Genomic DNA, 26,208 nt, shown 5'->3' on the forward strand with positions numbered 1-26,208 from the left:
GAGTAAAGAACTGGACTCTTCCATTCATGTAACTATGAATCACTTCCTAAGAGCAGACTGACAGATCTTCTGCCCAACCCCATGGGAAATATGTTTTAGGCATCTTAAAACTCAACATGAATTTTATCACCAAAATAAGCCTAAGTTATAAAATGGGATTCGGCATAATTGAAGGAACACTATTATTACAATAATAAAGCTATTTAAGGGTTATATAAGATTATATGTGCTTGTCTGAGATTTTGCTACTATTTATAAAAGTGACTTTTTTGAGGAAATGTGTTTGGAGTTACAGGCAATTCTGGCCATTTTAGAAATGTTTGTATCACTATTGGTAAATAATAATTTGGGTATTTGTGTTTGTATTCCAGTGACATGTTCGAATTCCCACTGATGGCCAACACTGTCTATTTTGATTGCAGGCATGTGATTATGATTTGGCCAAGTGACATATCCAGACATATACAGAGAACAAAGAAAGCTATGAATATTCTGTCCCCAGACTCAGTGGAAAACTAACCAGTGGGGATGGTGCTACAGAGAACTCCAATGCCTATGTTTGAGCAGCCAGATGCCCCAGAGTCAAGGCAGCTAACCATCTGTTCTTCCTGTTCTATCCAAAGGTCAAATCTTGAAGTATTATTAGTCAGACCAGAGGAAAGATCATAGCCACCAGCAGTAAGCCGAAAGAACTTGTTACGGAGTGAGTTGCTCTGGGATTCCCCACTCTAAATCTTTCTCAGCTAGGAGGACAGCCCCCAGGGATGGTGTTGAAAATGAAGCCAAGCTAGAGGAGCAACTGAAGAAAGCACACCTCGCTCTCCCAGAACACTGTGACTTGTTAACCAAAGTCCTACCCCTAGGACAGTGGCCCTGAGCAAAGTTCTGGACTTTGACTAACACCTAGCACCAGGCCTCCTGTATGAGAGAGAAAAGGAGATAGGAGGTGGTCAGATCCACAGGAGCTGACGTCACCTTCTACAGAGGCGTCACTTCCTTATTTCTACTCTTCATGTAAATGGTTTCACAGCTGGGCCTTGGGTCCTCTTCAGTGATCCTGCCATCCCTCTTCCAGGAGAGAAAATCTACTGCATTAGAAAAGGCTTGCTTACACCTCCAAGGCATGATTCCCAATACTTGCTACTGCTGCAAGTATTGACCCCATCAGGGGTCAATAAAATCTGAATTATGTGCCTCAAGGGCCAAATGAAGGGTGTGCATGTGGGCTAAATCACTTCAACTGTGTCTGACCCTTGCACCCCATGGGCTGTAGCCCGCCAGGCTCCTCTGTCCATGGAATTCTCCAGGCAAGAATACTGGAGTGGGTTGCCATTTCCTACTCCAGGGGACTTTCCCAAACCAGGGATCGAAACTGTGTCTGTCTCCTGCATTGGAAGGGGCATTCTTTTCCACTAAGGCCACCTGGGAAACATAAATTAAGGGTACTGGGACCAAAGTGTTGCTTTTATATAAAAATGCTTCTAAGTTTATGGGGGTGGGGAAGCTCATCTGGACAGGATTTGAGTAATCCTGAATTCCTGAGTTCTTATTAGTTGTTCTCATTATTATGAAAACTGTTCAGTGTTCAAAATTGGTGGGAACTGACTTGTGTGGTTTGACTAATAATGCCGGACATCTGTACAAACACAGACCACAAAAACCTGTGCTACAGTTCTGCTGAGTTTCTTTGTAGAGTGAGTCTGCTTATGGGCACCATGCCCATGAATATGTCTCTCTTCTCGATCCTTAGAAAACATGCAATTCAGTACTCTCCCCTTGATTCAGAGCTCACCGAAGGCTCGCCACTTACTGACCCAGCCTTGCTGCTTCTTAATTGTTCTAATAACTCTTGATGAACATGTACTATGCATCAGGCATGGTGCTAAGTACACATGTGCTAACTCATTTAAAACTCATAGAAAACTTATGAAGGAAAGATTATCAACCTCAGTTTGATCGAGGAGTCCAGAGCGATTAAAACACTAGCCCAAGATCACACAGCTAGCCAAGGGCTAGAGCTGGGCAGCGGTCATTCTAGAAGATGTGTAAGGTAATGTCAAAGTAAGGATCTTCTCTGTCATTTAAATATACTGTCTGTAAGGATCGCAAACTTAAACATTTTTACAACACACTTTAGCTTGGTATAAAGAATATTACCATTACTTTTAAAGCACGATTTCCTTTGGATAACTTTTACATGTTTACCTTATCCCATGAGTCTCCCTTATAAGCTACAGAGAGGGGACTTACACCTCTGGACTGCTCCATCATATGCCATAGTCCTCTGACCAGTATGGCCACAATTATCCTTGAAAACAGCACAGTTTCTTCAAATTTCCCTGACCATACGCCCCAAAACTTCTTACTTTCCTTATGCTACAACTAAAGACATTTACATACTTCTATTAAAAATAGTATAAATAACAAAATATGAATATTTTGATTTGTGTCTGCTTCTGAGACTATACACTCCATAACAGCTAGTCCTATCCATGGGTATCTAAATGCCATATTCATGAGTGAGAACACCTAGCCAAAAGCTGCTGATCGATCATGCAAGACCCACTTTTTTTTTTTTTAAAGAAGAAAGGGAGAAAAAGGGAAACAAAAAACAAGTCTGGTCATTCACATTGTCATTTAAAAACTACCGATAGTCTCAAAGGTATAGGACCAAACAGGTGTTATATATTCAGTTGTCATGTAAGTAGAAAAGATTTTGCATTCAACCCTGATGATAGCAATTTAACCTTCTCAACATAAATAATTATCATACTAAACAAATCATACAAGGCAACTACTTTCAGACCTTGACCAAAAGGCAATGCGAGAGTGTAATTCCTGGGAGAGGGAAAATGCAAGTGATAAGACCTACAACTGTCCCGATTTGCTGGCTGGGTGACAGCTTTTGACTTAGTAGCCTCACTGCGATAGGAAATCAGAGAATGAAGCTTAGGGCTGCTGCCTTAGCTGAAAGCAGGGCGGTTTGTGAGGCAGGGTTATTTTGGGGAGAGGAACTATGCAGAAAAGAAGTGCTACAAGTGTCTGGAGGAGACTCAATCATTGGCTGAATAATAAGCTATACATGCATAGGGAGAAACTTCACAAAAGCTGGCAATAAACAGTGTCTAGGAAACCATCACTTAAAGATCCTAGCAGTCAGTTCAGAGACAAAGTTCTGACAAGCAAGAATGGAGAGATTTTCTAGGCATTCAAGAAATAGCTCAGCGACCCCATGCCTTAGAAATAAGGCTACTCTCCCTCCACCCTCTAAGAAAGTTTAAAAAAAAAAAAGAAAAAAAGAAGCCTAGGAAGGAAGAGAAAGCTGATCTGCTAGGAACTGAACTAACTGCCTATCAGAACAAAACAGTCACTGAAGGAATGCTACAAAATCCAGATATTCAACAACATAGTACCTATAATATCCAGCATATGTTCAAACATTACTAGCCATCTAAAGGAAGATGTGACCCACAATCAGGAAGAAAAAAAAATCAGTTAATAGAAACCGTGATGGGATGACCTACATATTGAAATTTGAAAACAGGAACTTTAGATTTGCTATTGTAACTATATCCAAGAGCCAAAAAAGAAAATATTGTTATAATAAATATGCAGATGGAAAATCTCAGCAGAAAAATATAAAATATAAAAAGAATCAAATGAAAATTCTAGAACACAAAGTACAAATTTAGAAATGAAAAAAATGCACTGGATTCAAACCCATAGAATGGATAGCACCAAGAGTGAGCCCTATGTAAACTATGGACTTTGAGTGATATGAGGTGTCCATGAAGATTCCTCTATTGTACAAATGCACCACTCTAGTGGGAGATGTTGATAATGAGAGAGGCTATGCATGTGTGGCAGGGAGTATGTGGAAAATCTCTGTCTATTCACCTCAATTTTGCTGTAAAAAACTGCTCTAAAAATATAAAGTCTTAATTTAAAAAATTAATGGAAAAAGGAAAACTTACTGGAAGAAAAATTTAGCAGATGACAGAAAAGTCAGGGAACTTGAAAATAAGTTGAAATTATTCATCTTGAAGATTAAAGAGAGGTTGGAAAAAAAAATGAACAAAACTTCCATGATCTGTGAGACTGATTTTATCAATAATATATGTGGGATTATTATGTGTGTGATTGTACGTATGTGTGATTCTTAAACTTACATATCCAAGAAGCTTGCCAAACAAGAAAACCACTCCTAGGCGCATCTTATTTAAACTCCTAAAACAGAAGTAAATTTTGAAAGGCAGTGGGGGAAAATGACTCAGTACATATAAGGGAAAACATCATATAAATGTTGGCTGCCTTTTTGTCAGAAACAATAGAAGCAGGAAGACAATGGAGTGACATCTTTAAAGGACTCAAAGAAAAAACTCTGTTAACCCAGAATTTCGTATCTAGTAAAAAGCACCTGCAATACTGAAGACAAAGACATTTTTCTATTAAAAGAAAAAGAATTTGTTGGCAACAGATCTGCACTACACAAAATGCTAAAGGAAGCTCTTCAGCCAGAAAGGAATTAGCGCTAGACAGAAACTTGGATTTACAAGAGGAAATGAGGAGTAACAAGAAATAATAAATATGTGGGTAAATGGAAAATAATTTTTTTTCCTTCTTTTTAAAAGATGGGTTTAAGCAATAATTTTAAGACTGCATTGTGAGGTTTATAACCTGCGTAAATATATATGTCAGCACAGCACAAAAGATGGTTATAGGCAAGTGGAACTATCCTGTTGCAAGATTCTTACATTGTTTCTGAAGTGCTACAACATTAAATAAAGTTACAAGTTAATATGTATATGGTAATTCCTAAAGCAACTACAAAATGTCAAGAGGTGCTGTTAAAAAGACAACAGAGTAATTAAAATAGAGCACTAAAAGTCAATCAATCAATGAACACAAAAGAGGGCTGGAAAGGAGGAACAGAGGATCAGTAAGCATGTGGTGCCAATAACAAAATTGTTGGCCTACATCTAACCACACCGATAACTGTATTAAATACAAAATGGATGAAACAGCCTAATTAATGAAAATAAGGGACTAGATAAAATAGCAGGGCCCAACTGCATCCTGTCTATCAGAGATATACTTTCAAAATAAAGATAAGTAGAAAAACAATGTATATGAAAACAGTAAATATAAGAAAGGCTGGCTCTACCAATGTCAAACAAAATATGCTTCAAGAGCTCTAGGAGAGTTAATAAGGAATATTTCAGGAAAATGTAAAAGCCAATTACTCAGGAAAGATATAACAAAAATAAATATTTAAGTACTTAATAATCGAGCTGCTAAGTAGGTGAAGCAAAAACCTTAGAACCAAAACAAGAAACAACCAAACCCACAATCAAAAGGAAAGATTTTTAATGCCCCCTCTCAGTAAACGATTAAAACTCTGACAAAAAATGTAATAAGGACAGAAGATCTGAAAGTTATCAACAACCTGTATCAAATTTCAGAATGCTACACCTGAAACTTTAATATTCATAAAATGTCTCAATAAATTTCACAAGACTACAGGGTATGTTCTCTGACAGTAATGGAGTTAATTTAGAAACCAATAATAAGATATCTAGAAAAATCACATTTTTAGACAACAACAACCCACTTTTATATTCCCACGAACAAAAGAAGAAATCAAAAGGAAAATTATTTTTAAAGAAATATAATGGAAACACAATATATCAAAATATGTGGAATTCAGCTAAAGCTGCTTTTAAGGAAATTTGTACCTTTAAGTGCTTATTTTAGAAAAGAAGAATAGTTTAGAGTCAATGATCTAATTTTTCTACCTTGAGAACTTAAGAAGTTAGAACAAGTTGAACAAATTAAACCCAAGGTAGACATAGGGAAATTATAAAAGGTAAGATTATAAATCAGTGAAGTACTAACAGAATTGTAGAAGTCAAAAATCACTTCTTTGAAAAGATTAATAAAATTCTTAGTAAGAAAGACCTTAACATATATAGTGTCTTCAAATTTTTCAAATCCAATGGGTATTCAGAATTTTAGATTTCAGAATATTTCTGTCCTATAAATATTATATATTATATAATATCCTCAATGAGATATGAGTAGCACCCTATAGTCAAACGCATTAATACTTCTTAGTGAAAGGCATGCCTTAGTGAAAGGCATACCCACTTTTAGAGGGTAAAGATTATAAATAGCCTCATCAAGTCAGGTTTTGGTGGCAAAACTTCCCAAACAGATTGGATTTTAGAGGTTTTCCTTTTAATTTCTGAATTGCAGCATTGCTGTTGTGGGTTTGTATTAAATTGATTACTCTTTTTACAGAGAGGTCTTTGGTGCTCTTGAACATGTGAGAGTGTCCCATTACTAACTTTTAAGGGACGATCCTCTCAGCTAAGATCACAGGATGAATTTTTTCCTCCAACAGCATCCATGAGACTAGAGAGTCAGAATATTTAGTAAATCCAATGACGCTTATAGTGACCTCTGCCTAGGGAGGTAAGTTTAGTCTGTCAGTGTGTCCGACTTTTGTGACCCCAAGGATTGTAGCTCACCAGGCTCCTCTGTCCATTGGATTACATTTGGGAAAAAAAAAGGACATCAGACTTTCAGAAAACTGAATTCTTCTTCACGAACAAGGATAGAAATTTCAGAGAAAGAAGCATATTGTCCCCCAACATATAATTTTATAGTAAAATTTTTAAAAAATCATCAAATTTCCAAACATACAGTAGTAAATAGTGTTATACACAACAAAACAGAAGATATCCTTGGAATTTTACACAGCCAGCACCTGTATTTTCCATTTTAAAATTCCATTTTTTGTCAGGCAAATTCCATGCAGAATATATTTCGAGTCAACAATGAAAAAAGCTTAAGTCATCTAAAAGTAATTTCATGCCTTATTGAAAACTATCTTAGCAGAAAATTTATTACCCCAATTAAACATTATCTCCAGCTTTAGGGAAATCCAATTGTGCAAACCTAATTATTTAATTCTCAGGAAAATCATAAGAGGAAGAATAGTAAGAGAACAGAATTAATAGTGGTGATTGCAGAAATTTCCTTTAAAGCTCATGCAATACTCCTAACAGAAGCTAACTGGAGCCATGCATGCATTAAATTAGACATATGTACTTACTATTACTGCTACCGCTGTCATTCCTAAGGGAGCTGGCTGCAACAGGGGGTAACAGAAATGGTTTTGTGACACTGACTCTGGAATCTAAATAGAAAGCAATAATGTGTCAGTGTTGCATGGCGATGTACATAAATTAAAGAGTCCTCAAAAGGTGAAGTGCAATATTAGAGTACTTTCCAGGCCTGCTTCCCAAATCCTATTTATTCAGATCCTATTTATTTTATACTGGGTCCTGCTATTCTATTTTTAAGAAATTCACCAAAGTCACCTTACAGGACAAAGATTCACTGTCTACACACGCTAATAAATGTAAATAATGCAAACGGTTGGCAATTGGTCACTTTTTCAAAATAAGTGATGAAATTAAAATTTTGTATCATAGGGATGGTAGCGGGGAGGAAGTCTCAGCACAGGGTAAGTGGTGAAGATGAGAATTCATGACTCAGAGTTAGACCCTTAAGAAAAAGATTTGAGAAGGGGACATTAAGAAGACTGGAAGTGAAGAAGAATGTAATTGTAATATTACTAGTAAATATCAGGTGAAAATGAGTGACTATCTCATATATCATTTACCCATGCGCAATTCTGTACTTTGAAGATGGTTAAGTGTTGTCTGGGCTTGAACACCAGCAGATATGTAACTGTTTTTTTCTTTCATGCCACTGATACTAGCTTTTATATTAGACATACACACACACATGTCTTTTTTCTATCTACATATATATTTGAGTCAGAAGTAGATTCTTACCTACGCATAAAAGATTCAATCTTGCTTTTTACATTTATATTAGGAATGCTTGTATGTCTTACCTTTTTCAGGACTTGATGTTGAGGAAATCACACATTCACTCATTTTAGAAGCCACTATCTCCAAGTCCTTGAAGGCATCGATGGATTTATTAAAAATTCCAAAGAACTTCTCAGGAGTAAACTGCCTGGGTTCTGGGTTCTTAGATGATTTTTTTACATTCTAGAAGAAGGAAAAAAAAAAAAAGACAAGATTAGGTTTTTCAAATAGTCTGCAGATTTAACTAATGTCAAAGTAATAGACTACAAATATGTCCTTGACAGATTCAAGGGAAACCGACACTTTTAGACAACTTTTTTTTTAAAGTAACATTGTTAATATTTTAGGAACATAATCTATTGAGTTAAATTTGAATTAGATTTTTTAATCTTTTTTTGCCTCTCCACAGGGCATGCAGGATCTAGTTTCCCAACCAGGGATCAAACCTGCACTCCCTGCAGTGAAGCCAGAGTCTTATACCACCAGACCACCAGGGAAGTCTCTAGACAACTGTTTTACAACTCATAATTCAAACTGGCACTATAGGACAAATGATTATATGCAGTTCAGTCTGGGACTCAATTCTGGATAAAAGGAAGAGGGTGGTGGTGAGGGTGAATAAGGTGAAAGCAACATCATAACAACGAAATAATCCTAACAACAAATTACAAACTGTTCTCTTTAGAGATGTTCATTAAAATCATTACTTCTCATTAAAAATATACATAACACATGCTCCAAATATGCACTAATTAAAAAGTCTAATGATGATAAATACTGGCAAGGACATGGAGCAGAGGGGGTCTCTTATATACCAGTAGAATGACATAAATTGGCACTTTGATATTAGTAAGGTTGGACATGCTCCCATCCTATGACCCAGAAATTCCACTCCTAGGTAACTATAATGAAACTCTTGCAAGATGTACCAGGAGGCATATTAAGAAAGTTCTTGCCAGCAGTGTTTATAAATTCTTACACCACTCAACAGGAGAGTGGTTTAATAAATACTGGTATATTGAATCAATGAAATGTTCTATGAACAGTAAAAAAAAAAAAAAAATCAACTACAACTTTAATAATCAATGTGGATATCTTATAAACATAATGTGGAGTGAAAGAAGCAAGTCTCAAAAGCATAAAAAGAGTATGATTTTTCTATAAAATCCCCAAACAAGTCAAAGCTATATTTTAGGAATTCAGAAATATATGAAAAGTGAAACTCGCTCAGTCGTGTCTTTGCGATCCCATGGACTATACAGTCCATGGAATTCTCCAGGCCAGAATACTGGAGTGGGTAGCCTTTCCCTTCTCCAGGGGATCTTCTCAAACATGGTTATCTAAAAATAAACGCAGGTAATAACAATTAGAGTTAACACCTATGTACCACTTACTATGTACTACTCTAAGTGTTTTATATATGTTAACCTCTGAAACAACTGAGAAATACCACCTGGTATGAATCTCTTGGGTTCTAGCCAAAGTGCCATGGTTAGTAAATGTACACTTTTTGGTATCTGGAATGCTCTTCTAGATAAATTGTCATTTATTGACCAATTAATTCATCTTTCAGGCCCTAGGGCATATCTTATTTTCTTCACGACACCTTGTCTGGTATACTTTACTTTTTGTGACCTCTACTTATCATTGCCATTAGTATTTCATTCATACTGATATGATAAAAAGGGATGCTAACTCTAAGATGTCATTGATTATAAGATACATTCTGATTGGGAAATTAGAAAGCAAAACAGTAGAAATGATGAATTAGTGATTAGGTTACTGGCATTATGAGGATTTTAAGATTGGAGAGCACAAATGGGATGGAGGTTGGGTCTTAGAGAGTGACTGGAATTTGAATGGAGACAGACTATTACTATACAGCACCATGGTTAAAGCCTTAGGTTTGAACTTCAAGAAGGCCTGTAGGCTAAACCTTGGCTTGTGAACTCTATGCCAAAACAGGTGTCCCAAGAGGTCATTTATTATATAGACACAGTGTTATAAAATTAAAAAAAAAAACTGTTAACATTTTACTTTGCCAAATTTGGGGCTAAAAATTCATCATTATCATGTAACATCAACTCCTCTTATTGTTCCCATTTTATGCGTAAAGAAGGTGAGCAAAGCTATTACTGAACAAAGCCAGGATTTGACCTCCAGCATCTCATCCTTAATCTCTAGTGGGTACATGGCTTCTTTAATATGCTTTGAACTCAAGGCACTGACAGACCCATACTCTGAAGTGACAACTAATCATCAAATGACCCAAAGACGTTAAAATGCACTTCTTTGTTGTGATATAGTATTACTATAGATAAGAGATCAAGTGTTCATTATAGGCAATTTTCCATTTAAAGGTAAATGAACATTGGTAGAACCTTATCCATGAAATAAAGTCAGGGTTGTTTTTATAAGTGCATTGTGAATACATTTTATTTTTATATTAAGTGACAACATTTGTCTTAGTATACATTTCAGTTGTGATATAACTATAAACATTTATTCTCTGTGCTCATCTTCAAAATTTTTTAAATTACAAATTTATAAACTAAAAATCTCACAAACACGTCCCCTGCCACCACCCATCAGCCATAGGTTACAGAGACAAGTCATAAAAAGCAGTCCCAATACAAAGTTACCTCAGATGAGTGTTCTTCCATGCACTCCACAAGGTCATCAACTATTTTCACAAGTTTGTCTATGATAGAATAATTACTCAAGCCTTCAGAAATATTTGAAAACTTGTCCAGAAGATCCGTCAAGCTGACTGACAGTTGTTCCACCATCTCGCTTATCCAACAATGACTAGGCTGTAAGAAATTAAATGAAAAGAAGACAAAGCACCTGTTTTAAGTATAGTCACTGACTGCTGAACAAAAGATTTCCTTATATCAGAACAGGTTAGTTCTTAGGTTCTGTTTAAGTCATATCTAACAGCTGTTTCAAAATTTCCAAATGCATAAAGATCAGAGGAAATTGTTGATGGTAAAGATTTTGCCCTTCCATGGAAATAAAATTATGACAGAGCCCTTGACAAGGTTCAGATACTGTGAAATTTAATTCTATGGAAGAGTATTTATTTCTCACTGTATTCTAAAATGAATTTTAGACCCAGAGAAATTAAAAAAAAAGTTATAGTGGGAAAGATTCCTATTCTTCAAAGAACTTCCAGTCTTCTGGGGAATTGGAATATGAATCAGTGGATCAATAATAGCTTATTTTTCTCAAGATCTTGATAGATTTCAAAGCTTCTTCATAGCTGAGTTTCTGTGGGTGTTAAAAAAAAAAAAAATAGCCCTGACAGAATGTGGTCTGAGAGAGAAGCACTTTTGTTTTAGCGGCAGGACCAGGTACAGAATTTGTGGGGCTAGAAGCTCAAGCCTTGGAGTCAAGCAAAACTGGGTTCAATTCTGACTGAGAGAATCCTGACAAGCTACATAAATTCTCTGAACCTCATTTTGACTCCCTGTAGAAAGGGGATAATGGAAGTAAGGTAGTTTTGAGGAGATGAGGTATATAATTTGAATGTAAGTTTAATGAGGGTAGGGTTTTTAAATAATTGTGTTCCCTGTGGTGTCCCCAAGACCTAGAATAGTGTCTGGCATGTGGGAGTTGCTCAGAAACTAGTTGCTTAACTGATATAGAAGTGAAAAAAAAAAGAAAAAATACTACATAACAAGGGTCCCACATTTTCTGGAAAGGGCTAGATGGCAAATATTTTCAAGCTTTGTATGCTAAGAGGCAAAAATCAAGAATATTGTGTAGGTCCAGTTATACAAGAGAAAATGAATTTCCACCCATTCTTGTTACTGTTTAAAATGTAATGATTATAAATGGATATAATTTATTCTGCATAATTAATAATTTAGCTTCTTTTATAACACAAGTTTAGCAATAAGAAGAATGGAATTCTTTATTTTGGGTCAACATTTTTGTTCACTTAGGGTTAAAAGCATTCTCTACTATCAAGTAGACTGTAAATGTTCATCTGTGAAAAGACAAACTTTTTTAAAAATTTTTTTTTCATTTATTTTTATTAGTTGGAGGCTAATTACTTTACAATATTGTTGTGGTTTTTGTCATAGATTGACATGAATCAGCCATGGATTTACATGTATTCCCCAAGACAAACTCTTTTGTACATGTAATATCAGCAACAGACTGGATCTGGTCTATAGAGTGTAGTTTGCCAACCCCTCTTATACATTGCTGCAGATAAATAAAGGTTTAGATTATTAGGGAAAACTTTCCTAGTATATTAGGATAAATTATAACATTTTTAAAAATGAATGTGACACCACTTAAAATATAATAATTGAAAATTTACATACTTTGTATATTGTAATATTCTGTTCTCTCATAAAGAACTTTGAAGTCTAGGTTCTTATTTATAATTTTAACTCTGTTAAAATGTTATAATGAAAAAATAATATAGATATTAGACAAAGGTAAAATGGTCTTGGCTTCTTAAAATCTCACATAATTTTAAATTATTTCTATTGTAATAAAAATACATAATCAGAGAGGGTAACCGATGCCATGTAAAACAACTAAAACCCACTACACTTTATTTTTCTACTTAACAGCAGAATATCTATGTGGGAGAAAGTCATGTAAATCGTGTTTTCCAAATTATATAAGAGAGTCATTTTATATTTATTTAATAGAACAATTTCAATTAACATGACCCAGCCAAAGAGGAAACTGGTTTCTCTACAGATAGGTACGTTGCAATTTCTGGAAGCATTAAATGCCATTCAAAACTTTTAGGGAGTGTTGGCTCTGGCTTCAGATAAGTAGAACAAACAAACTCCTAGTGGGAATTAGTTCAATTTGGCCATTTCATTTGACTCACCAAGCAAGTTCTCAAAGACTAAGTGTTTCCAAAATATGCTGAGAATGAACTCTTTGTTATATAAAATTATGTTATCTAAATTGTGTTATCTAAAGCACATGCGAGTTCATATTTGCATCATTAACAAGTCTCTTTACAAGCTGTCAGTCTTTCTTTGGAGGCTGATTGCTCTCCCAAGCTTCCTTCCATTTAGACAGCAACCCATTGCCTTTAGATAGTCATCCCTATCAGCAAGGGGCAGATTTCCTAGGATATGGGAAACAGTACATTCTGTAAATACTACTTTAGTAGCATTTATATGGTAGAACAGCCTTCACCTGTTAGTTCATCCCACTGAAATTGTGCAAATTTTTCCATGGCAAGTACAGCTCAGGTATTAATCTTTTCAAACTCTGTCCTTGCTCCACTTTATGAATAAGCTCACCTGTCCTTCTCTCTGATCCTCTGATGTATAGGAACCAAAATCAAATTCCCCTATTCTGAATTAAGGTACTGTGGTCTGTGCCTTAAATGAACAGGTAGGTTTTTCTTTTTGCTTTCTGTCTGTTTGTTGCTTTTTTTGTGGTTAAAGCAGAGAGGAGCTTGTTTATATGTTTCTTAGTTTTAAACTGGGAACTCTGGGGTGCTTGCTGTCACTTCTGTTTATCTCTATCTTCAACTGAACTCTATGTTTACATTCCTCATTCAAGTTCTTATTTAGCTATGACTGCTTGCCCCATGGCCACCCACCCTTGTTTTCACATACCTAATCAACAGTCCAAGCAATCAACTTTTCCCAGAAACATTTTCAACCCTAAACCTGTAATTTCTTACTGTCAAATCATGGAAATCCTATAATCGAATCCTAGCCTAATATCTGCCCCTTTAAGGTTATGAAAAATTCATTGATATTTGACATAAACATCGAGACTACACTGCTGAAAACTACATTTCTAAACACCTTTAACTGTATTTCATTCATTATACATTCTTGCATAATTTTATTGGAAAAGACTATATAATCAATTCAAAGTTATTTCTTTTCACTAATCTGTTTAAAAGCTATATTTTAGCTTTTAAAGTTTATTGAATTTAGGAAAGATAAAACTGAGGTAAACAATATTAAATATCAGCCAGTTTTAACTTGTCTGCCGACAAGAAAGGAAACCAGCCTTGACTAGAACATCAAGCAGTGATGCATTTTCTTTTTAATTAAATGTAGTCAATGATTTCCAGACAGCAAAACACAGTGACCTAAATATTTCACTTGTGAGATGATATGAAGTCTGTTTTTCAACTCTCACAAGATTATTATGATTAGGAAATAGGTAATTAAAAGTGTACAATTCACAAATTTAAATTTTTCCTTTACCTTAATAAACAGGCATTACTGTCACTCATCTTTCAGAGACCATTTTAAACTAGTTTTATATTCATAGCTATTAACTCACAATATATATTAGAAGAATGTAAGATATAAATGATGTTCTCTATTTCACTAGAAGAATGTGAAAGATCAGTAAAGTTGATAGAGTCAGACAGGACGTCAAAGAGGATGTAAAGAGTATGTTTCAAATTCCTGAAGTACGTATAATGTAATGTTTTATTCACCCATATACACACAAAAAGAAATATAGTTTTTTGCTGTGAAAGGGAAAACTTGTCTGGATTTTCCTTAACTTCATACTCTTAATTTCTTACCTTCTTTTTTGGTAGCCTCTGTCTTACATTTTCTGGATCAATTATAACAGCTCTATTTAGGATTATTGGAGCAACATATGCTTTCTATTCATGTTTGTGTGTGTATATATAAATGATATATAACATGTATCATTCTAGAATGCTAACTGAATTAAATCAGTGTCCTTGACCTGCTCGCATGCCACCACCACAGAAGATCTGGGTAGAAACTATGAACTTCCTAAGGATTTTAAAGTACCATAAGCACCAAATTAATGATAAGATTAAAAAGAAAACTATGATTGAAAGCATTCTAAACATAATTAAGAATATGACCATTTCCAAAAACCAACAATGAAAACTCACACATTCACACAAATTTAAAATAGATGATACATGAATTTCACAGGATGTGTGATATAATATCTCTGCAGACCCAGAACTGGTAAATTTGAGACTGTGGCTGAAATAAAAACATCCGAGAGACTTGCTAAATCTGGCCTGCCTTCTTCTCTCCATCCCCTGCTTCATTTAAGAAACTGTTCTGGTTTATTAGCTGAAAACATTTGACACAGTATTCTGCATCAGTCTTAGATGAAGAGTCTCCAAGAGCAGTCCAGAAGCCTTTTGGTACTAGAATCTGAAAGTGGACAAAACACACACTAATGTGTCTTCATGGATGTACTTGGCACTGCTTTTCCATTTAGTAACTGTTCTTTGAGAGAGACGTGTCTGCTTCATCAGGAAGCCTCATGGAGTTAAGTGCACTGTGAGGGAATTCTCCACAAAGGAGCTGGGGTAAAATACCCATTAGAGATTCTGAGGGAACAAAGCCCTGGCTCATAAACTATGAGGCTTCTGAGGAATATTCATAATGAGTCTTCCACCCCATCTTCTAATCCAACTAATCTAATTACCAGCATTACCGCCCAGTTTGATTATGTCTGTTTTGTTTTCTTTAATGTGTGTCAACCTTCAATCTTGCCAGAATGAGAAGTATGAATGTCCGCAGGCTCAAAGCGCTCCTTTCTTTCCTCCTGTGCTTCCAGCATTTACCTCCTGGCTGATCAGTCAAAAAGAATCTAGCACCATGCCACTAGAATTGCAATGGTTTAGATCTGGAAGAAATGCTAAAAGACCACCTGGTCCAGTCCCACCAATTTCATAAATGGGAAAATCAAGGAAGGTCTTGAGCAGTGAAGTGGTTCACCAAGGTTACACAACAAACTTAAAACAAATATTAGAAACCAAGACTCCCAAGCACTTGCTTAGTTCTTTCTCATCAGTAAATACAGTCAAAACACACACAGCTGCCCTGTCTTCTGCTGGCTTCTCCAGGACTCATGTGATGCCGCTTCTGGACGAGACACACTGGTCCTTAAACTCAATTAAGAGATTACTTAGGAATTAGAAATGGCTCTGTATCATTTCAATGAATCCAGAACTATATTATAGGAGCCAGATTTCTTCCAGTAACTGTTGGAACCAAATAGCAAGTGCTAATTGCTTTCGGTGGGTTTCCCTGGTGGCCCAGCTGGTAAAGAATCCACCTGCAATGCAGGAGACCAAGGTTAGATCCTTGGGTCAGGAAGATCCTCTGGAGAAAGGAATAGCAGCCCACTTTAGTATTCTTGCCTGGGAAATCCCATGGGCAAAGGAGCCTGGGTGGGCTACAGTCCATGGGGTCACAAGAGTTGGACACAGCTTAGCGACTAAACCATCACCACCAATTGACTTTAATGGACTCTCCTTACTCCTTCTAGTTTTTACTTTTAGGACTAGAAAGCAGATACTCCTTGCCAGTCTCGAACATTTCATGGGCAGGCAGATTTAAAACATTCCTACAAAAAACACTGTAAAATATTGTGTGTTCATGTTAGGCTGTAGAGTCTCCAAAATCTTAATTCCTTTTTTGAGCTGGGGTTTGTCATGATTTATTTTAGTCCTCTCTCTAAACAATTAATTTGGGTCTTCAGTGTTCACTGCAGACATCTAACTGCATTTTCTCGCTTTAATTAAAGCGAGTAGAAACCTCAATCTGATTAAGATGGTAATCAGTCCAAACACTATAAATACATGTTGTTTCCCCAGGCAGGCCTATAAATGGCCTCTGAGCCAGATACAAAATAGCACCAGGGAGAAAGGTCAGTGTGGGAGATGAGGGCAGCCCTGATGAACTAGAGGCTGAGTCTAGTCCTAACTCCGTTAATACACTTTGTGATTTTTAGGCAAGTCACTTAATCTATTCAGAGCATCACTTTCTCTGTCTCTAAAATATCTCTGTCTAATCTGTGTGAGCCAAAAGAGGGGCCATTAGCCACCTTCAGCTACGCATCACTCAAAATGTGGCCAGGATGACTGAGGAACTAAAATATTAATTTTGCTTAACTAATTCAACACATTGAAAGTTAAAAAATCATTACCTGATTTGGTGACTGGAACACTTCTAAGAATTTTTGGAAAAGCTTAGGTATGTGAATCTGTGTTTTCAATTGCCAATTTTATAAAAATCTAAATGAGTAAATATTTCTGATGAAAATTTTGTGTCTGAACTAGAGTGTACTGTAGATATGAAATACACAGTGGATTCTGAATAAATATTAAAAATTAAAATATGTTGATAATTTTATATGTTTACAAGGTACATTGATAACATTTTGAATATAATAGACTAATAAACGTTATTACACTTTTTCATGTTCCTTTTTTTTTTTTAATGAAGCTACTGGACAATATAACATTACATATGTGGCTTCTGGGCTTCCCAGGTGGCTCCGTGGTAAAGAATCTGCCTGCCAAGATCTCAGCCGACACGGGTTTGATCCTTGGGTCAGGAAGATCCCTTGGAGGAGGAAATGACAATTCACTCCAGTATTCATGTTAGGAAAATCCCATGGACAAAGGAGCCTGGTGGGCTACAGTCCACGACTGAGCAACTTAACATGTGGCTTCTATGCTATTTTTTTCAGGTAGTAATGGTCTAGATGTTCTGAAAGTATCATAATGTAGTCACTTACTTATTAAGATGGGCCCTGTAGTTTGAGTATACAAAAGAGCCACCTAAAAAATAGTATTTAATGTTATGTTTTATTCATTTACCTAAGATTTTATGCTTATTTCTTTGAAAGATATACTATATGAGAGCTAGAAGTAGACAAGTACAGTGTCTACCTGACTGACTTCCGTTTCCATAGGAAGTATTTCGAATCGTAGGGGTGGATCCTCAGGATCCACAATTACAAAGCAGCCTCAGCTGACTGGCCAGTGGTGGCGTCGATCGGAAAGTCCCTCCCCCAAATAGGTAGTAGTGATAAGAACTGATAACTCGGTCTGAGCAGGGTCAAAACTGTAATATGTAAGTGTGGGAGCTCTGGGCCAGCCGTTAGGCCACCAGGTGACTGAAAACACACAATAATCCTGCACAGGCGAAGCAGAACGCGGCAGATGCAGAGAAGGGAAAGGAAAACCTGCAGGCTTCCCAATCCTGGATCGAGTCCCTTCATGAGGCCTGCCTGCATCCCTCCCCTTGACTTGAAACGCTATTCTTCACTATCCTTACAGTAATGGGACTTTTTTTTTTTTTTTTTTTTGGTGAAGCTTGAGTTCATTACTATTAGCGAGAACCAAAGGAATATAAACAAATAAGGTAGGCTCCCTCAAGATTTATAAATCAGACATTTTTTTGGCCAGCAGTTAAATGTTTACTGGTAAGTAGTTTTTGAGTAGCTATGACCTGCTCAAATGGTAAGGAAATACAACAAAGGTTTGGTCCCTAATCTTTAGATAAATACAGTAAAAAGAGAAAATATAACAACAAAATAATTGTGAGGACATAGAACAATTATTGCATGTACACTATATCTTGGGTTTTTCACATTTAATCATTTCTCACAACAATACTATGAGACAGATCCATGACACAAATAGCTGTGTAAGCAATACATGATCAACTACCCCAAATGATTAGTTTCGAGACAAATTCTATAGAAATTCAGAGATAATAAAGTAACAGATAAGGTCCACAGAACAGATACCACATCACTTTGTCCCACCCGAGCACCCAGCAGCACAGATTGGGGTGGTTTCAGTTTTCACTGGCCAATGATACAGGGAAGAGGGCATGTCTGGGACAGTAAGAAGTGGTCTTATGAGAAATAGGGATCTTAAGCTGACCTTGGAGGAGATGACCATTAAAATGCATTCAGTCCCAGGATACTGCATAATTCTCTGGATAGAATTTGGATGAGTGGGTGGGAGAGGAAAGAACATTCCCAGCAAAGGCAAGCTATACCATCCAGTCTTGGAATTAAGAATAGAAGAGAATGGCAACCCACTCTGGTATTCTTACCTGGAGAATTCCATGGACAGAGGAGCCTGGCAGGCTAATAGGGTTACAAACAGTCAGACAAGACTGAGCGTCTAACACTTTCAGTTCAAGTTGATTCTAGGAGGGTGGGATGCACCTGACTGGGTGACGAGTTTGTGTTGCAGAATAATGGGCATTAAGATGAGGTGGTTGGGGTGGGGCAAGGAGGTTATTATGGAAGGTTATGAACATCAGACTCAGGAATCTGGCTTTCAGCCTTCCATCATTGAGAACAATGAGAAAGTTCTTGATTAAGAAAATGACTCAATTAAAAGTAGTAGCATAACAGAAGGCTCATGGAAATCATGATTTCTCAAAATAGCATGATATTCCTTGTAGACCTAAAACTTTTTACAAAACGCATACATATCTAAAAGAAGATGAGTAAAACACTGAGGTGCGAATACTGTGTGGTAAGTTACAGTCATTCACTGCATCATCATCATCTTACAGATTCTATTTGATTGGTACCTCAGGGAAATTACAAGTGATTACATGTTAGAGAACTTCCCTCCTTCCTTCCATCTTCACTTTCAGCACATAAGTTCCTATCATACATTGAGTACAAAAGAAGCAGGGCAAATGCTAACAGAGTTTTGCCGAGACATACCCAGTTGAATGCAGAGTTCCAGAGAATAGTGAGAAAATACAAGTAAGCCTTCTTAAACTGAACAATGTAAAGAAATAGAGGAAAACAGTAGAATGGGAAAAACTAGAAATCTCTTCAAGAAAGTTGGAGATACCAAGGGAACATTTCATGCAAAGATGGGCAAAATAAAGGACAGAAATGGTAAGGACCTAAAAGAAGCAGAAGAGATTAAGAAGAGGTGGCAATAATACACAGAAGAACTGTACAAAAAAAGATCTTAATGAACCAGATAACTATGATGGTGTGGTCACTCACCTAGAGCTAGACATCCTGGAGTGCAAAGTCAAGTGGGCCTTAGGAAACACTACTATGAACAGAACTAGTGGAGGTGATGGAATTCTAGCTGAGCTATTTCAAATCCTAAAAGATGATGTTGCAAATTTGGAAAATTCAGCAGTGGCTACAGGGCTGGAAAAGGTCCATTTTCATTCCAATCCCAAAGAAGGGCAATGCCAAAGAATGTTCAAACTACCATACAATTGTGCTCATTTCACATGCTAGCAAGATTATGCTTAAAAAATCCTTCAAGCTAGGCTTCAGCAGTAAGTGAACTAACTAAGAACTTCCAGGTGTATAAGCTGGATTTAGAAAAGGTAGAGGGACCAGATATTAAATTGCCAACATCTGCTGGGATCATAGAAAAAGCAAGGGAATTCCAAAAGAAATCTGATTCATGGACTATGCTAAAGCCTTTGCTTCCATGGATCACAAAAAACTTGTGGAAAATTCTTCAAGAGATGGGAATACCAGTGTAAATCCATGGCTGATTCATGTCAATGTATGGCAAAAACCACTACAATATTGTAAAGTAACTGGCCTCCAACTAATAAAAATAAATGAAAAAAATAAAAATAAAAATATGGTAAGAAATTAAAAAAAAAAAAAAAGAGATGGGAATACCAGACCACCTTACCAGCCTCCTGAGAAACCTGAATGCAGGTCAAGAAGCAACAGTTAGAACCAGACATGAAAAAATGGACTGGTTCAAAATTGGGAAAGAAGTATGTCAACATTGTGTAATGTCACCCTGCTTATTTAATTTATATGCAGAGTACATTATGTGAAATGTAGGGCAGGATGACTCAAAAGCTGGAATCCAGATTGCCAGGAGAAATATCAACAACCTCAGATATGCAGATGATACCAGTCTAATGGCAAAAAGCTAAGAGGAACTAAAGAGCCTCTGATAAAGGTGAAAGGAGAGTGAAAATGCTGACTTAAAACTCAACATTCAAAAAACTAAGATCATGGTATCTGGTTCCATCACTTCATGGGGAAAAAGTGGAAACAGTGGCAGATTTTGTTTTCTTGGGTGCCAAAATCACTGCAGATGGTGACTGGAGCCACAAAATTAAAAGACACTTGCTCCTTGGAAGAAAAGTTATGACAAACCTAGACAGTGTATGAAAAAGCAGAGATATCACTTTGCAAACAAAGATCTGTATAGTCAAAGCTATGGTTTTTCCAGTGGTCATGTAAGGATGTCAGAGTTGAACCATAAACAAAGCTGAGCACTGAAGAATTGATGCTTTCAAACTGTGGTGCTGGAGGAGATTCTTGAGAGTCCCTTGGGTAACAAGAAAATCAAACCATTCAACCCTAAAGGAAATCAACCCTGAATATTCATTGGAAGGACTGATACTGAAGCTTCAGTACTTTGGCCATGTGATGCTAAAAGCCCACTCATTAGAAAAGACCCTGATGCTGGGAAGGATTGAGGGCAGGAGAAGGGGACAACAGAGGATTAGATGGTTGGATAGCATCACTGACTCAAAGGACATGAGTTTGAGCAAACTCCAGGAGATAGTGATGGACAGGGAAGCCTGGCATGCTGCATTTCATGCAGTTGCAGAGTCAGACATGATTGAGCAACTGAACAATAATAGTCATACTTTGGACAGTGAGGATGGATGAGCAAAATTAAACAATTGCTGCCCTCAGGAAGTTTATAGGTAAATAGAAGATTACAACTAAATAACTGCACAATTAAACAAAAGCACTACCATTCTGAGGAGTACTGTTAAAAGTTTCTAATATGAGGGTATGGCTTCCTCAATGAGAGCGAAGGCTTCCTTAAGTGAAATTGAAAATGAATTTGTCAGACAAACAACAAATGCTAGAGAGGGTGCAGAGCAAAGGAAACTCCCTTATGCTGTTGGTGGGAATGTAAGTTGGTGCAGCCTCTGTAGAAAACAGTATGGAGGTTCCTCAGAAAACTAAAAATCGAGCTACCGTATGATTTTAGCAGTCCCACTCCTGGGCATATACCTGGGCAAAACCACAATTCAAAAAGGTACATGCACCCCTAAGTTCATAGCAGCACTACTTACAATAGCCAAAACAGGGACACGACCTAAACGTCCATCAGCAGAGGAATGGATAAAGAAGATGTGGTCCATAAACACAGCGGAATACTAGTAAGTCATAAAAAAGAACAAAGTAATGCCATTTGCCGCTACATGGATGAAACTAGAGATTATCACACCAAGTTAAGTCAGTCAGAAAAAGAAAGGCAAATATCATGATATCACTTATATGTGGAATCTAAAATATGGCACAAATGAACCTACCTATGAAACAGAAACAGACTCACAGGCACAGTGATCAGACTTGTGGTTGCCAGGAAACGGGGAGGGAATGTGTGGTTGGTAGATGCAAATTATTACACTTAGAATGTATAAACAACAAGGTCCTATTGTACAGCACAGAGAACTATATCTAATACTCTCGATTAACCATAATGGAAAAAATATTAAAGAATGAATATATATGTAAAACTGAATCATTTTGCTATATAGCAGGGATTGACACAACATTTATAAACCAACTACTGTAGTTCAGTCGCTAAGTTGTGTTCTACCCTTTGCAACCCCATGGACGGCAGCACACCAGGCTTCCCTGTCCTCTATCTCCTAGAAATAATCAACTATACTTCAATTTAAAAAATTTAAAAAAAAAAAAGAAAAATCATAGAAGAAAAAAAAAAAGAAAGTGAAAGAGGAGTTATCTAAAGAAAAGGATTGACCAGCACACTAGGTTCAGAGAAGGACATGCAGGAAAGGAACATGTAAGGAACATGTAAGCCTGCAGGACTGAAAAAGAATCTGGAAAGATGCCAGATCAACAGAGTCTTGGAGGCCATGTTTAAGGAGCTTCTTTTCCTAAGAACAACCACTCAAAGTATATGAAGAGGAGGGATAAAATGACCAGGTGTATTTGTTTTGAAGAACCACTCTGTCTTTTAAAGAAGAGTTGAAATATCAAGTAATAAATCCTTGACTGGTGAGGGAGATGACAAGACCCAGAGGGGGCAGACCAGCAAAAAATGGTATGAATAGTTGAGAAAGTGAAATCGTCCAGAAGGGAGGAAGGGTGCGGCAAAGGGAAGATAGCTGGGAGCCATATTTTTAGAATAACATCATGTATTGCCAATGACTTCTTTGTTTAACCTTGACTTTAAAAAAAAAATAAAAACTGACATGACAGTAAAGACTGGTTCATGTAAAAATCAATCTACAAGAGAAACTTTGATGAAGAAATGTACATGGTCTTCAAGTATCTTCCCAAAGATTGCTGCTTAGTTGTTAATGAGTAAATACACAGGAATAGTGGGACACCTGAACCAGGAGGTTAAAACAATCAGCGCTATGGGGAGTGCCTCTGGGTGTGATAACTACTGGGGAGTGCCTCTGGGTGTGATAACTAGAGGACACATCATTCCTTAAGCATCACACCTTGGAATGCTTATTCTGACAAGATGGTTGGATGGCATCACTGACTCAATGGACAAGAGTTTGAGCAAGCTCTGGGAGATCTTGAGGAACAGGGAGGCCTGGCGTGCTGCAGTCCATGGAGTTGCAAAGAATCAGAGAGGATTTAGTGACTGAACAACAACAGGCTGAAATCAAAGTGACCACAGATTACATGGTGTTTCTTCTAGAGGCTCTATAGAAGAATCTTCTTCCTTGTCTTTTCTAGCTGCCAGGGATCTCCCACATTCCTTGGCTTGTGGCCCCTTCATCTTCAAAGCCAGTGGTGTAACATCTTCTCTCAGGTTCCTGAACTCCCTCTTATAAGGATTTATGTGATTAGATTGGGTCCACCTGGATATTCCCAGGATACCCTCCCCATCCTCAGATCCTTAATTAAATCTCTTTGCCATGGAAGGTAATATAGTCACAGCATGAGACATCTTTGGGGGACCATTATTCTGCCGATCATATATAGTATCAAAATGCAAATCATGATGCTAGATTAGATCTTGTACCAGAAGAAAAATGTGCCAGAAAAATTTGAAAAATTTGAAAAATTTTCAACAGATTGAAGTAGTTTAGTTACTGCTAAATTTATTCAAGTGGACAACTGTGGTTATGTAAGAGAAAATAGGAAACACACACTTAAGTATTTAGGGGTAAACAGTCATTTTGTGTACAACTTACTCAAGGGGTTTAGATAGGTGCATACAGAAGGCAAGCATTTATAAAGCAAATGAAGCAAAATGTTAAAAACAATTGAATCTGTATTAAAAGGTATATGGGTGAATATTCTTATAACCTTCAGTAAATTTGAAAGTATTTTCAACTAAAAAGTTAGATAAAAAGTGGTAAGTATGTAATTTAACTAAAAGTGGATTAACTTTATTATGCAAATACCACAAGTAACTCATAGTTGATATCATTTGAGAGGTCAGAATGACTGCAGATTCAGCAACTCAATTTATGTTCTTTCTACAACAACATGACTAGAAAGTGAAAAGGATCAGAAACTTTTAGGATTTTTAGGCTAAGAATTTAAAGGAAATCCTAAGTCTGACAATATTATAGTTTCAAAGAGTTTAAACTAAAATTGGTAATTATTGTTAGATTTAAATACCAACCAGTGGATCATACCTGGCTATTTGTGAGAGACAATCTGCTGGGTAATTTTCTAAAAAGGCACTTATAAAAGTAAACTCCCCTTTTCAGGAGTGTTCAGCAGATTTAAAAAAAAAAGTATTCTATTCTAGAGCTTTCTTCCGCTCAGGGCCTCCAGCAGAATTTTATTGGTTTGGCCCCAGACAATCTTTCTGGTACCCGTTCAGGCTCCCACTCCACCCTGTATTGTTTAAAGACAAAAGATAAGGCTGCCTGGACTCCAACCACTGACAAATAAGCCTGAGCCTCTCTCCACTGGGAAACTCCTCAGGTCTTGGAAGAAACTAACATTTTTAAATGAAGGTAAAACAAAGCATACGGCCCCCTGTTTCTACCCAAAGGCTATGTTCGGGTTTGTTTTTCTTGCCAACTGTGGTAGCCAAGAACACAGTTCCTCCAATTGTGCCAGGATGGTGTGCCAGGACCAAATAATAGTGGACTTTTCTCAATTACAGAAACAAGGGGGAAAAAATAGGTGGCTATGAATCAGTTTTATTTTTATGTTTAGCTCTTGTTAGCACCAGACAATACTCAAGTCTATGATTCGGCACAATCTATGATTATACCAGCACAGAAGAATCTATTTTGCTATTTTCAGTTTAACACATTGTTTTTCAGAGAGTTGCATGACATCTTTAAATGAGTTTGGCAGTCCCAGCCTAAGTGCTTCCATGGTCAGGAACAGGGTATGTCTTTATTACTTAGATGCTTCACTGAGGAGAACACTTTAGCTTGCCATTAATAGATACCCACATGAAGGGCTAAGAGTCAGATGACCTAGGATTTCTCTTTAAGACTATCACTTTTTAGTTGTTTAACCTTGGTCAAAATGCTTCTGGCTTATGAAGCTCAGGGTGTCATTTGTATAATAAGAATCACAGTAGCCATCCTGCTTTCCTATTTTTCTTAATCATCCAAGGAGATAAACATGTGAAATCATTTTGCAAATAGAAAAGCATTATGAAAAGGCCAGCTACCCCACCCCCATAATTACTAGTTTTTAAACGTAAGGTTAATTGATTTATGTTTGTTTGTTTCTTAAAGTGTCTCATAAAGCGCTGGCTCCATAGTTTTCCCTAAACAAATACTTGCTAAGTGAGCAGATGATTAGATTAATTAAGGTTCAGGCTGCTAAAAGATTTACATTACTATGTCCCAAGAACTTCCCTTATTCAATAGGACCAACATTGACCTAGACTTGCTAGGTCAACAAAGAGGATATAACTGGTTCAACAAGAAGGTAGATGTTCTAAGGAATTCTAAGGAATTTAGTAGATAGTAAAGATTTTAGCATGGACTAATGACAAGAAATATGCCTTTCAAGAGAATGCCCTTGAAATGACAACCTTACAAAGTTTGGAAGACTTTTTAAGCACAAGCACTTAGTGATGTGCTTATTTGACTTATATGCAGAGCACATCATGTGAAATGCTGAGCTGGATGAGTTACAAGCTGGAATCAAGATTGCCAGGAGAAATATCAACAACCTCAGATATGTGGATGATACCACTCTAATGGCAGAAATTGAAGAGGAACTAAGATCTCTTGATGAGGGTGAAAGAGGAGCCTGAAAAAGCTGGCTTAAAACTCAATATTAAAGAAAACTGAGATCATGGCATCAGCCCCATCACTTCATGGCAAATAGAAAGGGAAATGGTGGAAGCAGTGACAGATATCCTCTTCTTGAACTCTAAAAGCACTGTGGATGGTGACTGCAGTCATGAAATTAGATGATGATTGCTTCTTGGCAGGAAAGCTATGTCAAACCTAGGCAGTGTGTTAAAAAGCAAAGATATTACTTTGCTGACAAAGGTCCATATAGTGAAGTCTAGGGCTTCCCTGGTAGCTCAGCTGGTAAA

General features: G+C 36.8%; 1 protein-coding gene across 3 annotated transcripts in view; it reads right to left on the minus strand.

Moving 5' to 3' along the window:
* KITLG (KIT ligand) overlaps positions 1-26,208 on the minus strand; it is a 96,592-nt gene that overhangs the window by 16,175 nt on the left and 54,209 nt on the right. The window contains exons 4-6 of one of the 3 annotated variants that reach the window (XM_070454309.1): positions 10,547-10,717; positions 7,928-8,087; positions 7,118-7,153 (exon numbers count right to left, since the gene is read on the minus strand). In XM_070454309.1, the coding sequence (XP_070310410.1) occupies positions 7,118-7,153; positions 7,928-8,087; positions 10,547-10,717 (367 nt within the window). Of the gene's footprint in view, positions 1-7,117; positions 7,202-7,927; positions 8,088-10,546; positions 10,718-26,208 lie in introns of all 3 variants that reach the window. The other 2 variants (XM_020900244.2, XM_020900245.2) reach the window with 2 other exon arrangements.

Source organism: Odocoileus virginianus, chromosome 24 (genome assembly GCF_023699985.2).
Source record: "Odocoileus virginianus isolate 20LAN1187 ecotype Illinois chromosome 24, Ovbor_1.2, whole genome shotgun sequence".
Classification (NCBI taxonomy): domain Eukaryota; kingdom Metazoa; phylum Chordata; class Mammalia; order Artiodactyla; family Cervidae; genus Odocoileus; species Odocoileus virginianus.